Source organism: Biomphalaria glabrata, chromosome 16, assembly GCF_947242115.1.
Source record: "Biomphalaria glabrata chromosome 16, xgBioGlab47.1, whole genome shotgun sequence".
In the NCBI taxonomy this organism is placed as follows: Eukaryota; Metazoa; Mollusca; class Gastropoda; family Planorbidae; genus Biomphalaria; species Biomphalaria glabrata.
The window spans coordinates 14,733,884-14,752,290 of NC_074726.1; the positions used below are offsets into that span (position 1 = coordinate 14,733,884).

The following is an 18,407-nucleotide window of genomic DNA, read 5'->3' on the forward strand; positions in this document are numbered from 1 at the left end:
GCTGAAGGTCAGTACATTGACCATCAAGTTCTTTAGCTGAAGGTCAGTACATTGACCATCAAGTTTTTTAGCTGAAGGTCAGTACATTGACCATCAAGTTCTTTAGCTGAAGGTCAGTACATTGACCATCAAGTTTTTTAGCTGAAGGTCAGTACATTGACCATCAAGTTCTTTAGCTGAAGGTCAGTACATTGACCATCAAGTTCTTTAGCTGAAGGTCAGTACATTGACCATCAAGTTCTTTAGCTGAAGGTCAGTACATTGACCATCAAGTTCTTTAGCTGAAGGTCAGTACATTGACCATCAAGTTCTTTAGCTGAAGGTCAGTACATTGACCATCAAGTTTTTTAGCTGAAGGTCAGTACATTGACCATCAAGCTCTTTAGCTAAAGGTCAGTACATTGACCATCAAGTTCTTTAGCTGAAGGTCAGTACATTATGGAAGCAAAAACAGTAAATATATAGCTCTGACATATAATATCTTGACTTATAACGGGCGGTTACAAAAGGGCTCCATATCTCAAATAGATTAGGGTCTTTTCAAGTCTAACTACGGCTCTTAGCGTCTCTTTAATTTACCTCCAGAGGCGTGGACTTCCCAGAAAGAATTGTGAATCCGACTATGTCACTGAAGTAAATGGTCACACATTCGTAAGCTTGTGGTTCAACTCTGTGTCCAGCCTTCAGACAGTCAGCTACTGACCTAGAAGAAAGAGACTTGGAATCAGTATCCACTGGCCTCTTCGAGTGTGCCACTTTAAGGATAAAACAAAAGAATTGTCCACCTACTACAAAATATAAACGAGACAAAACTTTATTTTTTTCAACAATCAATAAAAAATAAAATTTGGATAGAGTAGATATTTGTATTAAGTCAAATCACTAATAACAAGTCAAACGTAATACAACTTTTTAGAATACACTGATATTTGTACTATTGTTTCGCCAACTAGTATAATCTGTGACATTTGCATATCAGGCTCATGTTATTGACTGACTAGATTAAAATAAATATAATAAAATAAAATTAATAAATGTTGATACTAGAGCAGCGAAAACAAAAAAAAAGGCTAACCAGCTAATAAAATATACCTTGTACGCTGATATAGCATCATACACCGCCATCTTTTAAAAGTTCAACATATGAAAATTGTCATATACTGAGTATCACATTGAAATAGACTTACAAATATTTACATTGCCGTGCGCTACATTGAAAGAAAGTGCATTGATAGTTATATATATAACATTCTGTTGTATGAATAGTTGGTAATGTATTTGAATTATTACAATGTGTACTTCATACGTTAAATCGTGTTTGTTTGTTTTTTCTTTTTTTTTTTTTTTGGGGGGGGGGGTATTTGTATAGAATACAAAATGATTAATCCTAGCCCAAACCTCCTAAAGATCGATGGGGAATGGCGATGGGCAGAATTTCAGCCCTGGCGTCAGTTCACACAACCAGACAGCCATTTGTATTTTCTTTCTGTTCGAAGTATTTAGTCCATTGAATGATTCCCCTTTGCCAGCTAAGCTATTTATAGTAAGTACCCTGTAGGTGTGATTACCTTCAACCGAGACAGATTTTTAACTACAGTTAGCTTCAAGTAAAATTTACGGTTTAATAGATAGATAAATAATAAAATGAGCAGGAAAGCGCTCCCCGGGGGGGGGGGGTGTGGGGAGGGTCAATACAAGTGCTATAAAGATATCCTTAAGAGCTTCTTCAAGGAGTGTGATATTGACATTCACGGCTGAGAAACACTAGCTCTCGATCGCTCCTCGTGGCGTGAAGCTGTGAGTCGCGGAGTCTCGAGAGATGAAGAAAGAAGAGTGGCCAGCGTGAAACAGCGCCGAGCCAACAAAAAGCTGAGCGAAGCAGACCTATCTGCAACTGACCAAACCCACCCATGCCACGTATGCGGCCGGCTTTTTAAAGCGAAGATTAGACTTTACATTCATCTTCGAGTGCATAGGAAATAAGAAATGTGCACATCTTCGGTCACTAGGGAGGAGCTATATTGATAATAGAAAAAAATAATTGATAATTTCCATGTTTCCATTCTTATTAACGTTTGACACCTAATTATGTTGGTCATTCTATTTAAAGCGACAGATACACACGAAACTGTCTATCCTAAAAACTCAAACCTCGGCAAGATTTGGTCTAACAGTTCCTCTGACTAAAACTCAAACCTCGGCAAGATTTGGTCTAACAGTTCCTCTGACTAAAACTCAAACCTCGGCAAGATTTGGTCCAACAGTTCCTCTGACTTTTTCTTTTCCTCTTTCAAAGCTCGAGTTTTTTCATCCACCATTTTCTCCAGGTTGGTCGCGTACGACTCCATTCTTTTCATTAGGTTGTCCAGTAGATGTCCTGTTTCACCCATAGAGCTAGAGATAAGAACGAGAATATAAAGTAATCTAGATGTTCAGTAGATGTCCAGTTTCATTGATCTATAACACAGTGAAAATATATTCTAAAATATTATCTAATTGTCCATCTGAAAGGCCAGCAGATGTACAGTATCACCCATATATCTATAAAAACTTGTATAGATTTTCGCTGTGTTAAAGTTGTTAACTTAATATTGAAGACTAGCCGGATATGACCCGTGGGCCTTAATCTGTTTATCACTCATCAAGTGCATTAGACAAAAAAATCGTATAAAACAAAAACGTGAATATAAAATTAACTAAATTTTTTTTAAAATCACAAAGCTTATATTACATGTATCAATTAGTTTGGATCAGTCATGTCATTAAATTAGAAATATTTTAACCAATTGTTTTTGTTTAGATCAATTTCATTCGTTTAGCCTTCTCACTTCTCTATGATCCTATCACTTGTCTGTTCCAGTTTGGGAGATGATTTATAAATGTTTTTATGAAACAAAAAAGTGAAGGACCTGAATTCAAATTCGTGGGCTAAAGACTTCTCAGGCTTCTCAAGCCATCAACACGGTAACCACTCTGCTAGCGAAGAGAGTATGAACATGGAAGATTGTATAGTTATCTATTGTTTCTATTTCCTGTTTGTGTTCACTAAGACTCAGACGACGACCTATAAAGGGGATTAATTCAGCTTATACCACTACTTCAGTTAAGTTCATTTTCTTTTCCTTGTTCGAGATACCAAACAGAATAATTAATTACCATAGTTAACAAACTAATCGGTTAATCTTTTTTAAAGTTGATTCTTGTATATCAGGTAAAAGAAATAATTGTGCACAATTTCAACTTAATCCAAGATTGGGGGTGGGAAAAAGGGACATGTACAAACCTTTTACCAGACAGAGAGAGAGAGAGAGAGAGTGGGGGTTGATATAAGCTTTGTAAAAAAATTGATTTCAGATGTAGGACAAATGGGCTATTCTTGCCATGTCGTCAATGACTAAAACTTTGAAGTACATCGAACTGTAAACTGAGAGGTCAAGGAAATAAAACTCAAGACCTGAAAGGACCTGTAGAGTGTCCACGTAGAGGTACAATTCTATGAAACAAAAAAAAAGCCAAATAAAGCTGTAGACACCGATTTAAATTAGTTTCTTTTGTTTAATTTTTATTTTAGCTTTTATATAGCGCTACTTTTATGCTAATAGCATGCTCCAAACTCATTTGTGAACCAGTTGGGTATTTGAGAGAGGTTTTCCGTGCTGCCTTTAGGCGCTCAGGTAAACGCATAGGTAGCCAAGCCACGCCTAGTCCAACTAACTTTAATACCATTCAAACATTTTATCACCTTTAATTGGGGTAAATATAGCCTAAGACTATTAATACATTACTTATAGCTTGAAAGGGAGCGTACCAAATGCTTCTTAATTAAGGACTTGTTAATGGTACCTATTCACAATCCCCAGACAGTGCCTCATGTGACCCTTTCGGTCGTGTCAAATTGGAATCGCAGTTATAACGAATGTGTAGTTGTAAAAAAAAAAATTAAACACAAATTGGAAAGTTAATTTTATGAAATAATAAAAGAATAGATTATATTTTGTACATTAATGTGTAAAAGTAAAAAAAAAAAATTTGCAAAGATTAGATCTTAGAATTAGATCTAGCCTTGGCGAATCAAAAGATGGTGTGATGTGCCATTTTATTTGCACTGCGATATGCATTCGCGCGACATTATGAATGGAGCTATTGAAATGTAAGTCAACATGGCTGATGTCAACATGGCTGTTCGACCTAAATCCAGTAGAAGAGTTCATAGAGTTGGGCAACTTGTTTTTTAGAATCTTCAGCTTGTGGTAGGGTTACTTTATAGATCTTAGGTTTACCATTAGTGAACAGTTATGCAAAGTTTTATCAAGATTGGTCGAACGGATTTTTTTTCGGGACATACATATATACACATGCATAGATAGATAGATAGATAGATAGATAGATAGATAGATAGATAGATAGATAGATAGATAGATAGATAGATAGATAGATAGATAGATAGATAGATAGGCAGACAGGCAGACAGACAGACAGATAGACAGACAGATAGACAGACAGACAGACAGATACATACATACATACATACATACATACATACATACATACATACATACATACATACATACATACATACATACATACATACACCTTACAATCTGCTTTATATATTATAATGATGCCAATTTTAATTAAGTGTAAATGTGAGCACTACATAGATAGGTCTCCGACATACATGGCAATTTTCTTAATGGACAGCTTGACAGAACGACTTGGGGGCCTTTGTTTCGGATCTTCCGCCCAGCAGCTTTCAATCAAACTTTTCATGGCGACCATTGTGTTGGGCAGGTCAATGGAAGGTCGAAAAGGTTGTTCCCCGCCTACTATGACCTTGTGAATGATCTCTGTGGAAATAGAGGACAACTTTTTGGGTGGCGATGTGTACGTTTTGGACATATTTACAATAGCTGGCAAAGAACTATAGACTTTACTTGGCGTTTCCGCCAGTGTTATTGTACTTGTGGTTCCCACGTCAGAATTAAATGCGTTTACTTACAATCATTCCGTTGATGTCTTTTGTGTGACTAAAACACAAAATAAAATAAAAAAAAAAAAACAATAGGTCCTTTACACGACATGTGTTCAGCAAACAAATAATTTGACAATGATGAAGCTATAATGAATAAACTCTTAATCCGTGTCGCATTGGGCCCACAATAGTTAAGTCCGGCCTTGCTATTTAGTGACGGGTGAATACTACTTGTTCTTCCCCCTTCCTATTTTTTTCGCCTCTAAAATTACATGGGGTAACTCTAGTTTGTCCAACTTGAAGAAACAAAAGAGTGATCTTTCCATTACTGGTGTCCAAACTCTTGAGCCATGAAGAGAACTATATATATATATATATATTTAATGTAAAAAAGTATTTTGAACACTCATTAGCAAGCCCCCCTCAAGTGAGGGCCCTTGGGAATTTTCAAATTCTCCCCCTCTCCCCCACCCCACCCTAACTACGCCACTGCTATATTGAGGCTTATGTTTTCTCTATTCTTTTCCGCGCAGAAATGTCCAGTCTCTACACTGACTTACCATCTGTAGTCATGAATGCACTTTCCACAGAGTATGGTGAGTCTTTGGTGAGCACTTCCTGTAAGATGATGGCGAAGCTGTAAATGTCTGCCTCTCTGCTGCCCAGGCACGCACTGCCGCTTCTCAAAACTTCCGGTGCTTTCCAGAGACATTCTGAGACGAGCAATCGACACGTTTTAATAAGTTCTAAAACAATGTGTATCCATTCAGTGAGTCACTTCATCCATAAACAGTAGTGAATAGTGAGGGTGAGCTATAGACAATGTGCTAAGTACAATTATTATTGACAAAGTACTACGTGAATCATAGGAAATATTCTGAAACAAAAATGTGTGTGTGTGTGTGTGATATATATATACAATTTTTGCGTTCCCACTTTTTGTTTTCTTTAAATGTGTGTAGCTTTATAATTGTCCTGAGATATTTAGCTTAATAAGCGTTTATAATTTCATAATCATAAATGAAACTAAATCTATGTAATGTAGTTTTCATGACATAAGGAACAATATATGTTCATATTACAGACATCCAACAATGTCAAAGTGTGTCCAACCCAAGACGAACGTCTATTGCCATCCTTGATAAGACTGTCCTGCCCGAACTTTGGGAAACATATGTTTTTAACTGATTTTTTTTTATTATAACATTAGATGATGTAGGAGAATTAAACCTCTAGTATTGATTAAAGATGGAGGACTTTTTTAAAAAGGTTATTAATTTAAATTAGCTTGCTTGAAAAATCTTTGGTTATATCATATACTTCTATGCAGGCAAATGGCGAATATGCATTAGATGAGTTTGTGCCCTTGGCATAAAGTAATTCCCTTGGTAATTTGTTGCAATCTTGCAAACACAATTAGTTGACCTATTATAAATAGATGTATATATATACAGGAGAGCTCCCTGAGTTGGAAACCACTGCTTAGTTAATCTCATATATTGGTCTAATCATCTGAACACTCCAACATAAAAAAATATATCACAGGGAAGAAGAAGCTCTTTAACAATACTTAATAAGAATTACCTTTAACACATACACAGCCGCCAAATTGCAAACCAATTCACAGCTCAATACTCTTTAACAATACTTAAAGGAATTAACTTAATACACATACAGCCGCGAAATTGCAAACCACCCAACTAATCCACAGCTGAATATGGGTATAGAGTTCTACTTTCTGTGATTTGTACAGAGAAAGAAAGTTTTCTATTTGTTTATTTTTAATAACATAGTTCTAAAAATACTACACTTAAGGCTTACAAAAAAAAATTATTATTATTTAATAAAAAACAAGGTTATAAAGACAGTTTGTGTTATAAACACATACAAACTTAAACTCGGCCCCCGAAGTGGTCCACCTAGAAACAGATGGACAGATCTAGACATCGGTAGAGGATAGAACATATTAGGCTGTAAACAAATATACTTAAAAAATAGTCAAAAAATGCATATCTATTTTACAGGATGTGACTCACCACTGCGTCACTACTTTTACCGTCGCTAAATAGTAAAAGCAATGTACAATATATTTATTTACAAAATTAGCATCATCTCTAAGCAGATGACAGATCATTGCAAGGGCCAATGTCATTGGGTCAACCGTGTAACATTTCGGGACTCCGAGTCACATGCTGAATCTTTAGATATTCTGAATGTGTATTGATCGTAGATAGGTATGGGTATAGAAGGACTTCCCACAGCGTACTAGTCCTGTTTTACATCAGCTTCGTCTAGTTAGCAGACGATGGTTTTTAAAGCAACTTTGTAAACAAAATAATGTTCGACCAACTGAGTAGAAAGTCCATTGTGGTCTCAAGTTTGGTTTCCATGCACTAATGTTTGTTACTTCAAAGAATTGGAAGACTTATTGTCTATTTAGAATGATTTTGCTTTGAATTACTTTTAATTTACTATTATAAAAACAATTGCTGTACACCTACTGTTTACTCATACAATTAATTGAAGTATTTCAATGAGTCACTAAGCAAAGTAATATTCAAGAAATAAATAACACTTCAACCAAAAAAAAAACGGCAAATTAAATTCATCATATAGAACACTTTCACAATGAGTTGGCTTACAAGTAATTACTGTTATTATTATTAAATACAAAATCTAACACGTTAGATGTAAATGAAACTCTGTACGGACAATTTAAGAATTACCTTCCTTTGACAGATTGAATTGTTATTTTTCTCGGACACCAGAAATAAAATTAAAGAAAAATAAACATGATTTAATTAAAATAATGTTATAATGTGATGCATTTAAACTCTTATAGTCTACACATTCCCTTACTTAACCCCGTTTGGGCCCCTAGTGGTCGTTGTCATTTAAACTCTTATAGTATACACATTCCCTTACTTAACACCGTTTGGGCCCCTAGTGGTCGTGGGCCCGGGCGCAATGTACCCCTACGCGCCATGGTTGTGACGCCACTGCCTATAGTATTGTTAATTGAATATGTAATCTGACACCTAAACTGAATAAAAATAATAACCAGAATATTAACTTTAAATTCCTGTACTTGCCTTTACTTTCCACTTTTTTTCCATTAGAGCTAGGTAAACTCGGGGGCATCCTAAAGTTCCCGAAGTTCAAAATCTCGACCTTCAATAGGATTTGAACCTGAGACCCCCCACTCGCTTCGAAATCAAAGCGCTTTTGTACGCATTCACCACGCCCCATATAATGTCTCAGTGGCAGTAAATTCCTGAACTCTAAAGAAATGGTGTTTGCCGTTAACTTTCAATCGGAGGGGCCGATACAGTCGACACTTTCCAGTTTTGGGTTTTCATTCTGAAGACCTACCGTGTTTGTACTCTTGACTCGTGACGTCAACATGACATCCGCTGTACAGAGTGGGCAGTCCATAGTCTGCTAGTTTCACTGAGAATCTGTTGTCTATTAGGCAGACCTCGCTGGTCAAGCGGCCGTGACATTTGATGGGAGAGTCGTGGATGTAGCACAGACCCTGTAAGAATATAGATCTAGTTACAAAGTATTTTAAGATTTACAATGAATCGTTCTTTTCTTTAATCAATCATCCATTGTTCTTATCTTTCATCAATCATCCATTCTTCTTATCTTTCATCAATCATCCATTGTTCTTATCTTTAATCAATCATCCATTGTTCTCATCTTTAATCAATCATCCATTGTTCTTATCTTTCATCAATCATCCATTGTTCTTATCTTTAATCAATCATCCATTGTTCTTATCTTGAATCAATCATTCATTGTTCTTATCTTTAATCAATCATCCATTGTTCTTATCTTTAATCAATCATTCATTGTTCTTATCTTTAATCAATCATCTATTGTTCTCATCTTTAATCAATCATCCATTGTTCTTATCTTTAATCAATCATCCATTGTTCTTATCTTTCATCAATCATCCATTGTTCTTATCTTTAATCAATCATTCATTGTTCAATCACCCATTATGAATATCTAATTGATGTAATTGCTTTGTAAATGGTCAATCTCTAATTCCTAAAAAATTTCGTAATAAAAAAAAATTAAATTGTTTTTTAGTTCTATAGTCGTCTGATCATTTGGGCAGTTCATGCGATAATATGAAAAATTACTTATTAATTGTTGTTTTCAATTATGCCCAACTTATATGAATACTAGATTTTTCTCTTTAAAAATTAATAAACATTTTTTTGTGTGTAAATGTAGTGGGTAGTATGATAGAACTTACTTAACTTAGCAATACAAATGTAAAAAAAAATGTTTGACAAAAAAAACAAAAACCGTTTGCATAAATGTATTAAAAATATGGCTAATAGTAATATCGCCTACTAAAGAGCCTAGAGTGTTTGTTACTATTAATAGTGAATAGTTGTAAAAGTGGTGTATTTTTATGAAAAAACTGCTTGCATAAGTGATTTAAAAAATTAGATTTTTCGCTTTTAGAAAACAAAAAGTAGCCGTTGCATTAAACTTTGAATGGTCTAAAATATTATGATGTCGGATTTTCACCATCTTTTGTAGTTTACGAGCTCTAAACGGGACGGACGGACAGACATTTCACACAAAACTAATAACGTCTTTTCCCCTTTTCGGATGCCGCCAAAAATCGATAACAATAAACGTATATAAAGCAAAAAAAGAATTGTAGAAAAACAAAAACAATCTTATCCAATCTCGATCTGTGTCATTCAATCTCAATGCATCTCAATCCAATCACGTTCAGTCAATTCCTCCAAGTCACGTGTTCAGATATTTCAAAATGTAACGTAAAAAAAAAGTTCATTCTATTTGGCAAAGTTTGTTTCTTGTCATCAAACTGAACACGGAGGAAATTCCAGCTCCCGTCGCCTCAGCCTGGCACCTCCGGAGGAAACGTCCGCCAAGGGAGTCGGATAGGCCAAGTACGGTAGCGCACATAGCTCTTAGTGGGCTACCACAGACATGATCGAGAGACTGTTCATTGCACGTGGTAGGGATGTAACAAGGGCTCGCTAATCAGTCCAACCCCCCACCGATTCGTTCCCTAACGGGGGCCATACGGGCTGTGATGGACCCTCGCACGGGTTCGGTGGGACAGTATAGGCATACGAAGGGCCCCCACACGGCTCGGCCTCCGGCCTCGTACGGGAAGGGGAACCCGTGCTTGACTCAAGGGGGTCGTGTCATTAATGATCACTTCGGATGAGGTGGAACTTCGGACAGAGGGATTTCTCATCCTGGCCCTGGATAAAAGCCTTTCCTTGGTCAAGAGGTCCATAATAGGGAACGGGACGTTCTCGGACCTTAAGGACATCTGATTCAAAATGAACATAAATATCTCGGTATTGATTCTAGTGTGCTCTCAACAACTAACAGATATTTTGATAATACTTCTATAAGTCCTACTGTCTTAACAAGGAACTAATACTCTATTGCTATTAACGAGAAACATATATTTTAGTAATACTTCTACTGTGCTGTAAACAAGAAACATATATTTTAGTAATACTTCTACTGTGTTATCTACAAGAAACAGATATTTTGGTAATACATCTAGTGTGCTTTAAACAAAAAAACAGATATTTTAATAATATCTCTACTGTGCTATCAACAAGAAACAGATATTTCGGTAATACTTCTAGTGTGCTATCAGCAAGAAATAGATATATTGATAATATCTCTAATGTGCTATCAACAAAAAAAATATTTTAGTAATACTTTTAGTGTACTATCTACAAGAAACAAATGTTCTGGTAATACAAGAAACGGCTTCTAATACTTCTAGTGTGTTTGTAATACTTCTAGCTGGCTGGTAATACTTCTACAGTGCTGTTAATGCTTCTAGTGAGCTTGTAATACTTCTAATGTGCTATCAGAAAGTAACACAATTAATAATATCTCCAGAGTCTTGAAGTCCGACCAATTTATTTTAATATCATAAGGAAATCATTTCAAATTTCAGAGCCACCGAAGATATAAACTGATATGACTTTCAAGATACCTCCTTTAATCTGGTAGCTATAAACTGATATGACTTTCAAGATACCTCCTTTATACTGGTAGCTATAAACTGATATGACTTTCAAGATACCTCCTTTATACTGGTAGCTATAAACTGATATTACTTTCAAGATACCTCCTTTATACAGGTAGCTATAAACTGATATGACTTTCAAGATACCTCCATTATACTGGTAGCTATAAACTGATATGACTTTCAAGATACCTCCTTTATACTGGTAGCTATAAACTGATATGACTTTCAAGATACCTCCTTTATACTGGTAGCTATAAACTGATATGACTTTCAAGATACCTCCTTTATACTGGTAGCTATAAACTGATATGACTTTCAAGATACCTCCTTTATACTGGTAGCTATAAACTGATATGACTTTCAAGATACCTCCTTTATACTGGTAGCTATAAACTGATATGACTTTCAAGATACCTCCTTTATACTGGTAGCTATAAACTGATATGACTTTCAAGATACCTCCTTTATACTGGTAGCTATAAACTGATATGACTTTAAAGATACCTCCTTTATACTGGTAGCTATAAACGGATATGACTTTCAAGATACCTCCTTTATACTGGTAGCTATAAACGGATATGACTTTCAAGATACCTCCTTTATACCGGTAGCTATAAACTGATATGACTTTCAAGATACCTCCTTTATACTGGTAGCTATAAACTGATATGACTTTAAAGATACCTCCTTTATACTGGTAGCTATAAACGGATATGACTTTCAAGATACCTCCTTTATACTGGTAGCTATAAACGGATATGACTTTCAAGATACCTCCTTTATACCGGTAGCTATAAACGGATATGACTTTCAAGATACCTCCTTTATACTGGTAGCTATAAACGGATATGACTTTCAAGATACCTCCTTTATACTGGTAGCTATAAACGGATATGACTTTCAAGATACCTCCTTTATACTGGTAGCTATAAACGGATATGACTTTCAAGATACCTCCTTTATACTGGTAGCTATAAACTGATATGACTTTCAAGATACCTCCTTTATACTGATAGCTATAAACTGGTATGACTTTCAAGATACCTGCTTTATACTGGTAGCTATAAACGGATATGACTTTCAAGATACCTCCTTTATACTGGTAGCTATAAACGGATATGACTTTCAAGATACCTCCTTTATACTGGTAGCTATAAACGGATATGACTTTCAAGATACCTCCTTTATACTGGTAGCTATAAACGGATATGACTTTCAAGATACCTCCTTTATACTGGTAGCTATAAACTGATATTACTTTCAAGATACCTCCTTTATACAGGTAGCTATAAACTGATATGACTTTCAAGATACCTCCATTATACTGGTAGCTATAAACTGATATGACTTTCAAGATACCTCCTTTATACTGGTAGCTATAAACTGATATGACTTTCAAGATACCTCCTTTATACTGGTAGCTATAAACTGATATGACTTTCAAGATACCTCCTTTATACTGGTAGCTATAAACTGATATGACTTTCAAGATACCTCCTTTATACTGGTAGCTATAAACTGATATGACTTTCAAGATACCTCCTTTATACTGGTAGCTATAAACTGATATGACTTTCAAGATACCTCCTTTATACTGGTAGCTATAAACTGATATGACTTTCAAGATACCTCCTTTATACTGGTAGCTATAAACTGATATGACTTTAAAGATACCTCCTTTATACTGGTAGCTATAAACGGATATGACTTTCAAGATACCTCCTTTATACTGGTAGCTATAAACGGATATGACTTTCAAGATACCTCCTTTATACCGGTAGCTATAAACTGATATGACTTTCAAGATACCTCCTTTATACTGGTAGCTATAAACTGATATGACTTTAAAGATACCTCCTTTATACTGGTAGCTATAAACGGATATGACTTTCAAGATACCTCCTTTATACTGGTAGCTATAAACGGATATGACTTTCAAGATACCTCCTTTATACCGGTAGCTATAAACGGATATGACTTTCAAGATACCTCCTTTATACTGGTAGCTATAAACGGATATGACTTTCAAGATACCTCCTTTATACTGGTAGCTATAAACGGATATGACTTTCAAGATACCTCCTTTATACTGGTAGCTATAAACGGATATGACTTTCAAGATACCTCCTTTATACTGGTAGCTATAAACTGATATGACTTTCAAGATACCTCCTTTATACTGATAGCTATAAACTGGTATGACTTTCAAGATACCTGCTTTATACTGGTAGCTATAAACGGATATGACTTTCAAGATACCTCCTTTATACTGGTAGCTATAAACGGATATGACTTTCAAGATACCTCCTTTATACTGGTAGCTATAAACGGATATGACTTTCAAGATACCTCCTTTATACTGGTAGCTAAAGGTCTAAGATTTAAAACAAGTAAAATATGTATAATGTATAACCAAAGAAAGATTGAGCTTATAGTGAGCGAAATTATATCAACTACTTTGAATCATTACTGTAATTCAATTTGTTTCTAGATCTAGACTAGTTATAATAATTGTGTGCTATTGGAAATGTTTTATTTATCAATTGTTTGTGTGTTTGGGAGAAGGTTTCCGTGCTGCCTTTTCAAAAGCAATTAAAGTAAAAAAAAAAGTTGCTCGAGTCTGAATTCGAATTCTCGCCACTGAGCTATCAAAGTAAAAGTAAAATTTCCCTTTCATAAATATCGATCTATGGGGCAGATGTTGCTAAATGTGATCTGTTTCTATCAAAGTACTTACTATAAAAATAAAAGATAATGTTAATATCACATTTCTAATGTGCTATCAGAAAGTAACACAATTAATAATATCTCCAGAGTCTTGAAGTCCGACCAATTTATTTTAATATCATAAGGAAATCATTTTAAATTTCAGATCCTCCTAATTGTCAATATTTCGATTGATTGGTGTGTTATCATCGACTGTGCGGAGTTTCAACTTGATCCGAGGCGGGGAAGTGAAAGAAATCGCGTGTACAAGATTTCAGACAGACAGACAGACAGAATGAGTTGATATGAGATTTTTTAAAAAAGGAATAGCTCTTTATGTTGTCTTTAGCAAGACACAACTATCACGTGATCAAATTCTAATTATTTAAGGCTTTTACTTTAACGAAATAAAATAATTAATCAGGATAGAAAACATTGCATGTTTTGTAGTTATTAACTGATACTCTTTCCACTGGGTGAGTTTCTGTTTAAATTGAGTTAATTAGTTCTCATTAGAGTTTCTCAGCTATTTGTTGTACAGATGTCTCTCATGCTAAACAAATGTTCTTTCCCCAAGAAATGAGATTAAAGTGTGTATTCCTTTTGGAGATTTAAAGAAACAAGCCTCTCTCATAAGACACAGTTCGCTTAATCATTTTCTAATTATTAAACGTGTTAGTTGCGAATGAAAAAAATAATTTTAAAATTTTCCAATTGAAATTAAGCTGTTTTTTTATTATTATTTGAATCTGTAATGTACACATCACACTTATAGTATGACACGATGACAGATGCAAACAAAAGTCAAACTTAGATTCTTAAAAAAATACAAAATAAAGATGCGATTGACTTATTAAACAGAAATGTCGGTACTCTACAATAAACATTCAACATTGTGGCGTTAAGAGATCAGGTTAAGTGAACTTGTTTAGTGATCTTGTTAATAAATTTTGTTAAGTGATCTTTTTAAGTGATCTTGTTAAGTGATCTTGTTAAGTGATCTTGTTAAGAGATTTTGTTAGTAGATAGCGTTAAAGGATCTTGTTAAGTAATCTTTGTTAATAAATTTTGTTAATAGATCTTGTTAAGTGATCTTGTTAAGTGATCTTGTTAAGAGATCTTGTTGAGTGATCTTGTTAACTGATCTGATTAATAGATCTTGTTAAATGATCTTGTTAATAGATCTTGTTAAGTGATCTTGTTAGGTGATCTTGTTGAGAGATATTTCTAATTGATCTTGCTAATTGATCTTGTTAAATGATTTTGTTAAGAGATCTTGTCAATTGATCTTGTTAAGTGATCTTGTTAAGTGATCTTGTTAACAGATCTTGTTAAGCTTTATGAGCTATTTAGTTTATTGCTTATTATTGTTATTGATGGGAAGACAACTTAAAGCAATGGCTGAGCCTGCCTTTGAGATTCTGTCTGAGGCAAAAGACAGAGGAATGGAGAAGCACGGTCAACATATCTCTTGTGGTGCCCTGACGGTCCTCTGACTAAGAGATAGGTGAAGGTGAATGTTATTGTTGCTATTGAATGCTGCAGCCCTCCAGGCGGATACACTTTTATATGCGCCTGCACAGAAAATGCAAAATGTATTTTTGAACTCACATTAATGACGTCAGTGCAAAGTGAAAATTTGAAATGAGTGTCCAGCACAACTTCCGTACTTCCCACTAGGTCCTGGAGATAGAAAAACACAGGTCAGTGCATCATGGGCGTTCTAGAAATGTGTGAATACTAAACACAAAAATGTTGCCAATAAAGGCATGGCGTTTTTTAGAACTCCGCCTCTGCGGACTAGATTAAAGAGATACATTTATGAGAAAGAAAAAAATAAAATAAATGTTTACCTCTAGACTGCCTTTGCTACAAGGCTCAGTGACCAATACTTTAAGGTTGTCTTCTAGACACGCCCCATGGACTAGAAGAATGTTTGTGTGATTCAATTCTCGAAGCTGAAGGCAAGAAACAAAAGCATTAGAACTAGAATGAACTGGTTCTAACACAGAACACATTAGGCTACATCAGTGGCGTCATTAGGGTGGGTGTCAACCGGTGCGGTCAGTTCAGGGTGTCAACCCCGCCCCCTCCCCTAAAAGAAATTTCGTGGTTTTTCTTTTTTTTTTTTTTTGTCTGTTGAGCCATAATACACATGATTTATAAATTAACTACATTAATTGATTGTTAAACAACTATAAATGACAATTTATCTAGTTCAATTTTGCAACAATGCAACCTTTTTCTTTTCTGGATTTCAAACTTGAAAACGTATCAGCCACATATAATCAATGTCTTTCACGATTTCATTTTGAATCAATGTGCCCGTTGTGAAAGTGTCGAACGTGTTATGCTTTAGGTTAAAAAATAGTTTAATTAGCCACCATTTTGTCAATAGTTTAAATGTATGTACCTTCAAGTACATCTTACCCGCAAAAAAATAAAAATAAAGCTAAGATAGGTAAAATAAAAAATCTATAATTCTATAATTTTAGAACAAAAAAATTATTTTCATTTGTACCAAAAATTTTAAGCAAGAAGCATTTTCTGAAAAGAATGTTGACCATATAGATTAAGCAGAGTTTTTTTTTTTTTTTTTTTTTTTGTGACGGTACGCACCTGTACGGCGTACCGGCACCTTTTTAAATGTGGGGAAAAAAATTATTACTTTTCTTGTATTAGCGGCCCCCGAAAGGGGAAAAGACGCTATTAGTTTTGTGCGAAATGTCTGTCCGTCTGTCCGTCCGTCCCGTTTAGATCTCGTAAACTAGAAAAGATATTGAAAATCCGACATCACAATATTTTAGACCATTTAAAGTTCTGATGCAACGGCTACTTTTTTTTTTTTTTTGAAAGCGAAAAATCTAATTTTTAAAATCAGTTATGCAAGCAGTTTTTTAAAGAGAAAAAGCTAATTAGTATGCATTATAAGTTAGACCTAATTTAAAATGAATAGTGATCTTATAAATATCATTTTTCTGAACTTATGTTGTAGAAATGTATCCCACGATTCGAATAAGAGATTGAGCCTTTTCAAAACAATTAGATCAATTATAAGACATCAGTTAGGCCAGGGGAGGCGCGGTGTCTGAGCGGTAAAGCGCTTGGCTTCCGAACCGGGGGTCCCGGGTTCGAATCCTGGTAAAGACTGGGATTTTCAACTTTGGAATCTTTGGGCGCCTCTGAGTCCACTCAGCTCTAATGGGTACCTGACATTAGTTGGGGAAAAGTATAGGCGGTTTGTCGTTGTGCTTGCTACATGACACCCTCGCTAACCGTGGGCCACAAAAACAGATGAACTTTACATCATCTGTCCTATAGACCACAAGGTCTAAAAGGGGAACTAGTTAGGCCAGGTTCACATCTAACTTTACATTCACTTACACCTATCCTTTGATCTGCGGGACCGTTGGGGCACTACACAAGATCTGTTAACCTTCTTTCTCCATTCTTATCTCTCATTTGTCTTTGATATAATTTCATTTGGATGTTCTTTCTGAAAATATTGAAGCCTGCTGGGTGGACCTCTTCGGGGGCCGATTTTGAGTTTGTGTTTCCACACAAACTGTCTTTTGTAACCTTGTTTTAACTTTTATTATTAATTTTATTTGTAGTTAAAAGTTAGGCAATCCATCACTGAGTACCGGCACATATTCTTTAACAAAAAAGCACTGAGATTAAGTGAATGTTATACACATCTATTAAATGGCCTCTTGTTGGTTCTTAAAATTTCATGTACTCCTTTATGGCTCCATACACCCACGCTGCATTTTTTTTATATCCCTGAGCTCGACATATCATGAATTCAAGGTAACTTCTTTCTAAACATTGAACTAATGTAACTTAGTCAATCTCACCGGCTTTTTTCTCCCTTAAAATCATATAACTTATGAATCTGATCAGTGTGCACTATGTCAGGTGTGCTGTCGAACAAAATACAAATGTGCTTAGAGTCATTTTAACTCTTATAAATCTATCTTTTACGTGGTTTTCTAAAACATTGATACACTTTTCTACATTATAGATACACTTTCATTTATGGGTTTTATCCACAAAACATTTCTATCAGCTTATGGAAATTCTATATTCAGTAAAGAATAAATAAATGAGAATTGGACCAGCTCACAACCCAATTGCCAGAAAAAAAGGACGCCTATTATAAGCTATCTCGACTAGACTCTGGCCCAAAACCCTCCTATAGAAGAAAAACTATACGGAGAGCTGCCTGATGTGGAAACCACTCCGCGGTTCATCTCAGATATAGGATTACAGATCTGAACTCTCCAACATGAAAAAAGAGAACGATGAAGAAAAAGAAGAAATAAAGTCTCGCCGTTAATATAATCACGAAATGTCAAATATTCAGATTTTATAGAAACAATCTGTGCAATTTATCCTTTCATTGTTTTTCTTCTTACATCAATCATAGAAACGACTTCCTTGTCAATTGTATTTGTAGCCGGATGCTCTTGTTTTCTAATTTTCCAATCCTGATGACTTTCTTTATGCGTCTTTTGATATTCCGATTTCGGACTTTATTTCCACCACTTATTAACAAATTTGTATTTCATTTCTATAGAATTAGTTGAAAATAGCTGACAACAAAAAAACATACAATTTCTTGCTATTAAGTAACTAAATCATATCAGGCCCACCAGCTTTCATTGGGTTGAC

The 18,407-nt window shown here is 35.0% G+C and overlaps 1 protein-coding gene across 1 annotated transcript in view; it reads right to left on the bottom strand.

Annotated features, from left to right (window-relative positions):
* LOC106052431 (atrial natriuretic peptide receptor 1-like) overlaps positions 1–18,407 on the bottom strand; it is an 81,809-nt gene that overhangs the window by 13,453 nt on the left and 49,949 nt on the right. The window contains exons 16-22 of the mRNA XM_056014541.1: positions 15,587–15,691; positions 15,345–15,416; positions 8,345–8,507; positions 5,533–5,685; positions 4,679–4,847; positions 2,242–2,394; positions 580–703 (exon numbers count right to left, since the gene is read on the bottom strand). Coding sequence (XP_055870516.1) covers positions 580–703; positions 2,242–2,394; positions 4,679–4,847; positions 5,533–5,685; positions 8,345–8,507; positions 15,345–15,416; positions 15,587–15,691 — 939 coding nt within the window. The remainder of the gene's footprint in view (positions 1–579; positions 704–2,241; positions 2,395–4,678; positions 4,848–5,532; positions 5,686–8,344; positions 8,508–15,344; positions 15,417–15,586; positions 15,692–18,407) is intronic.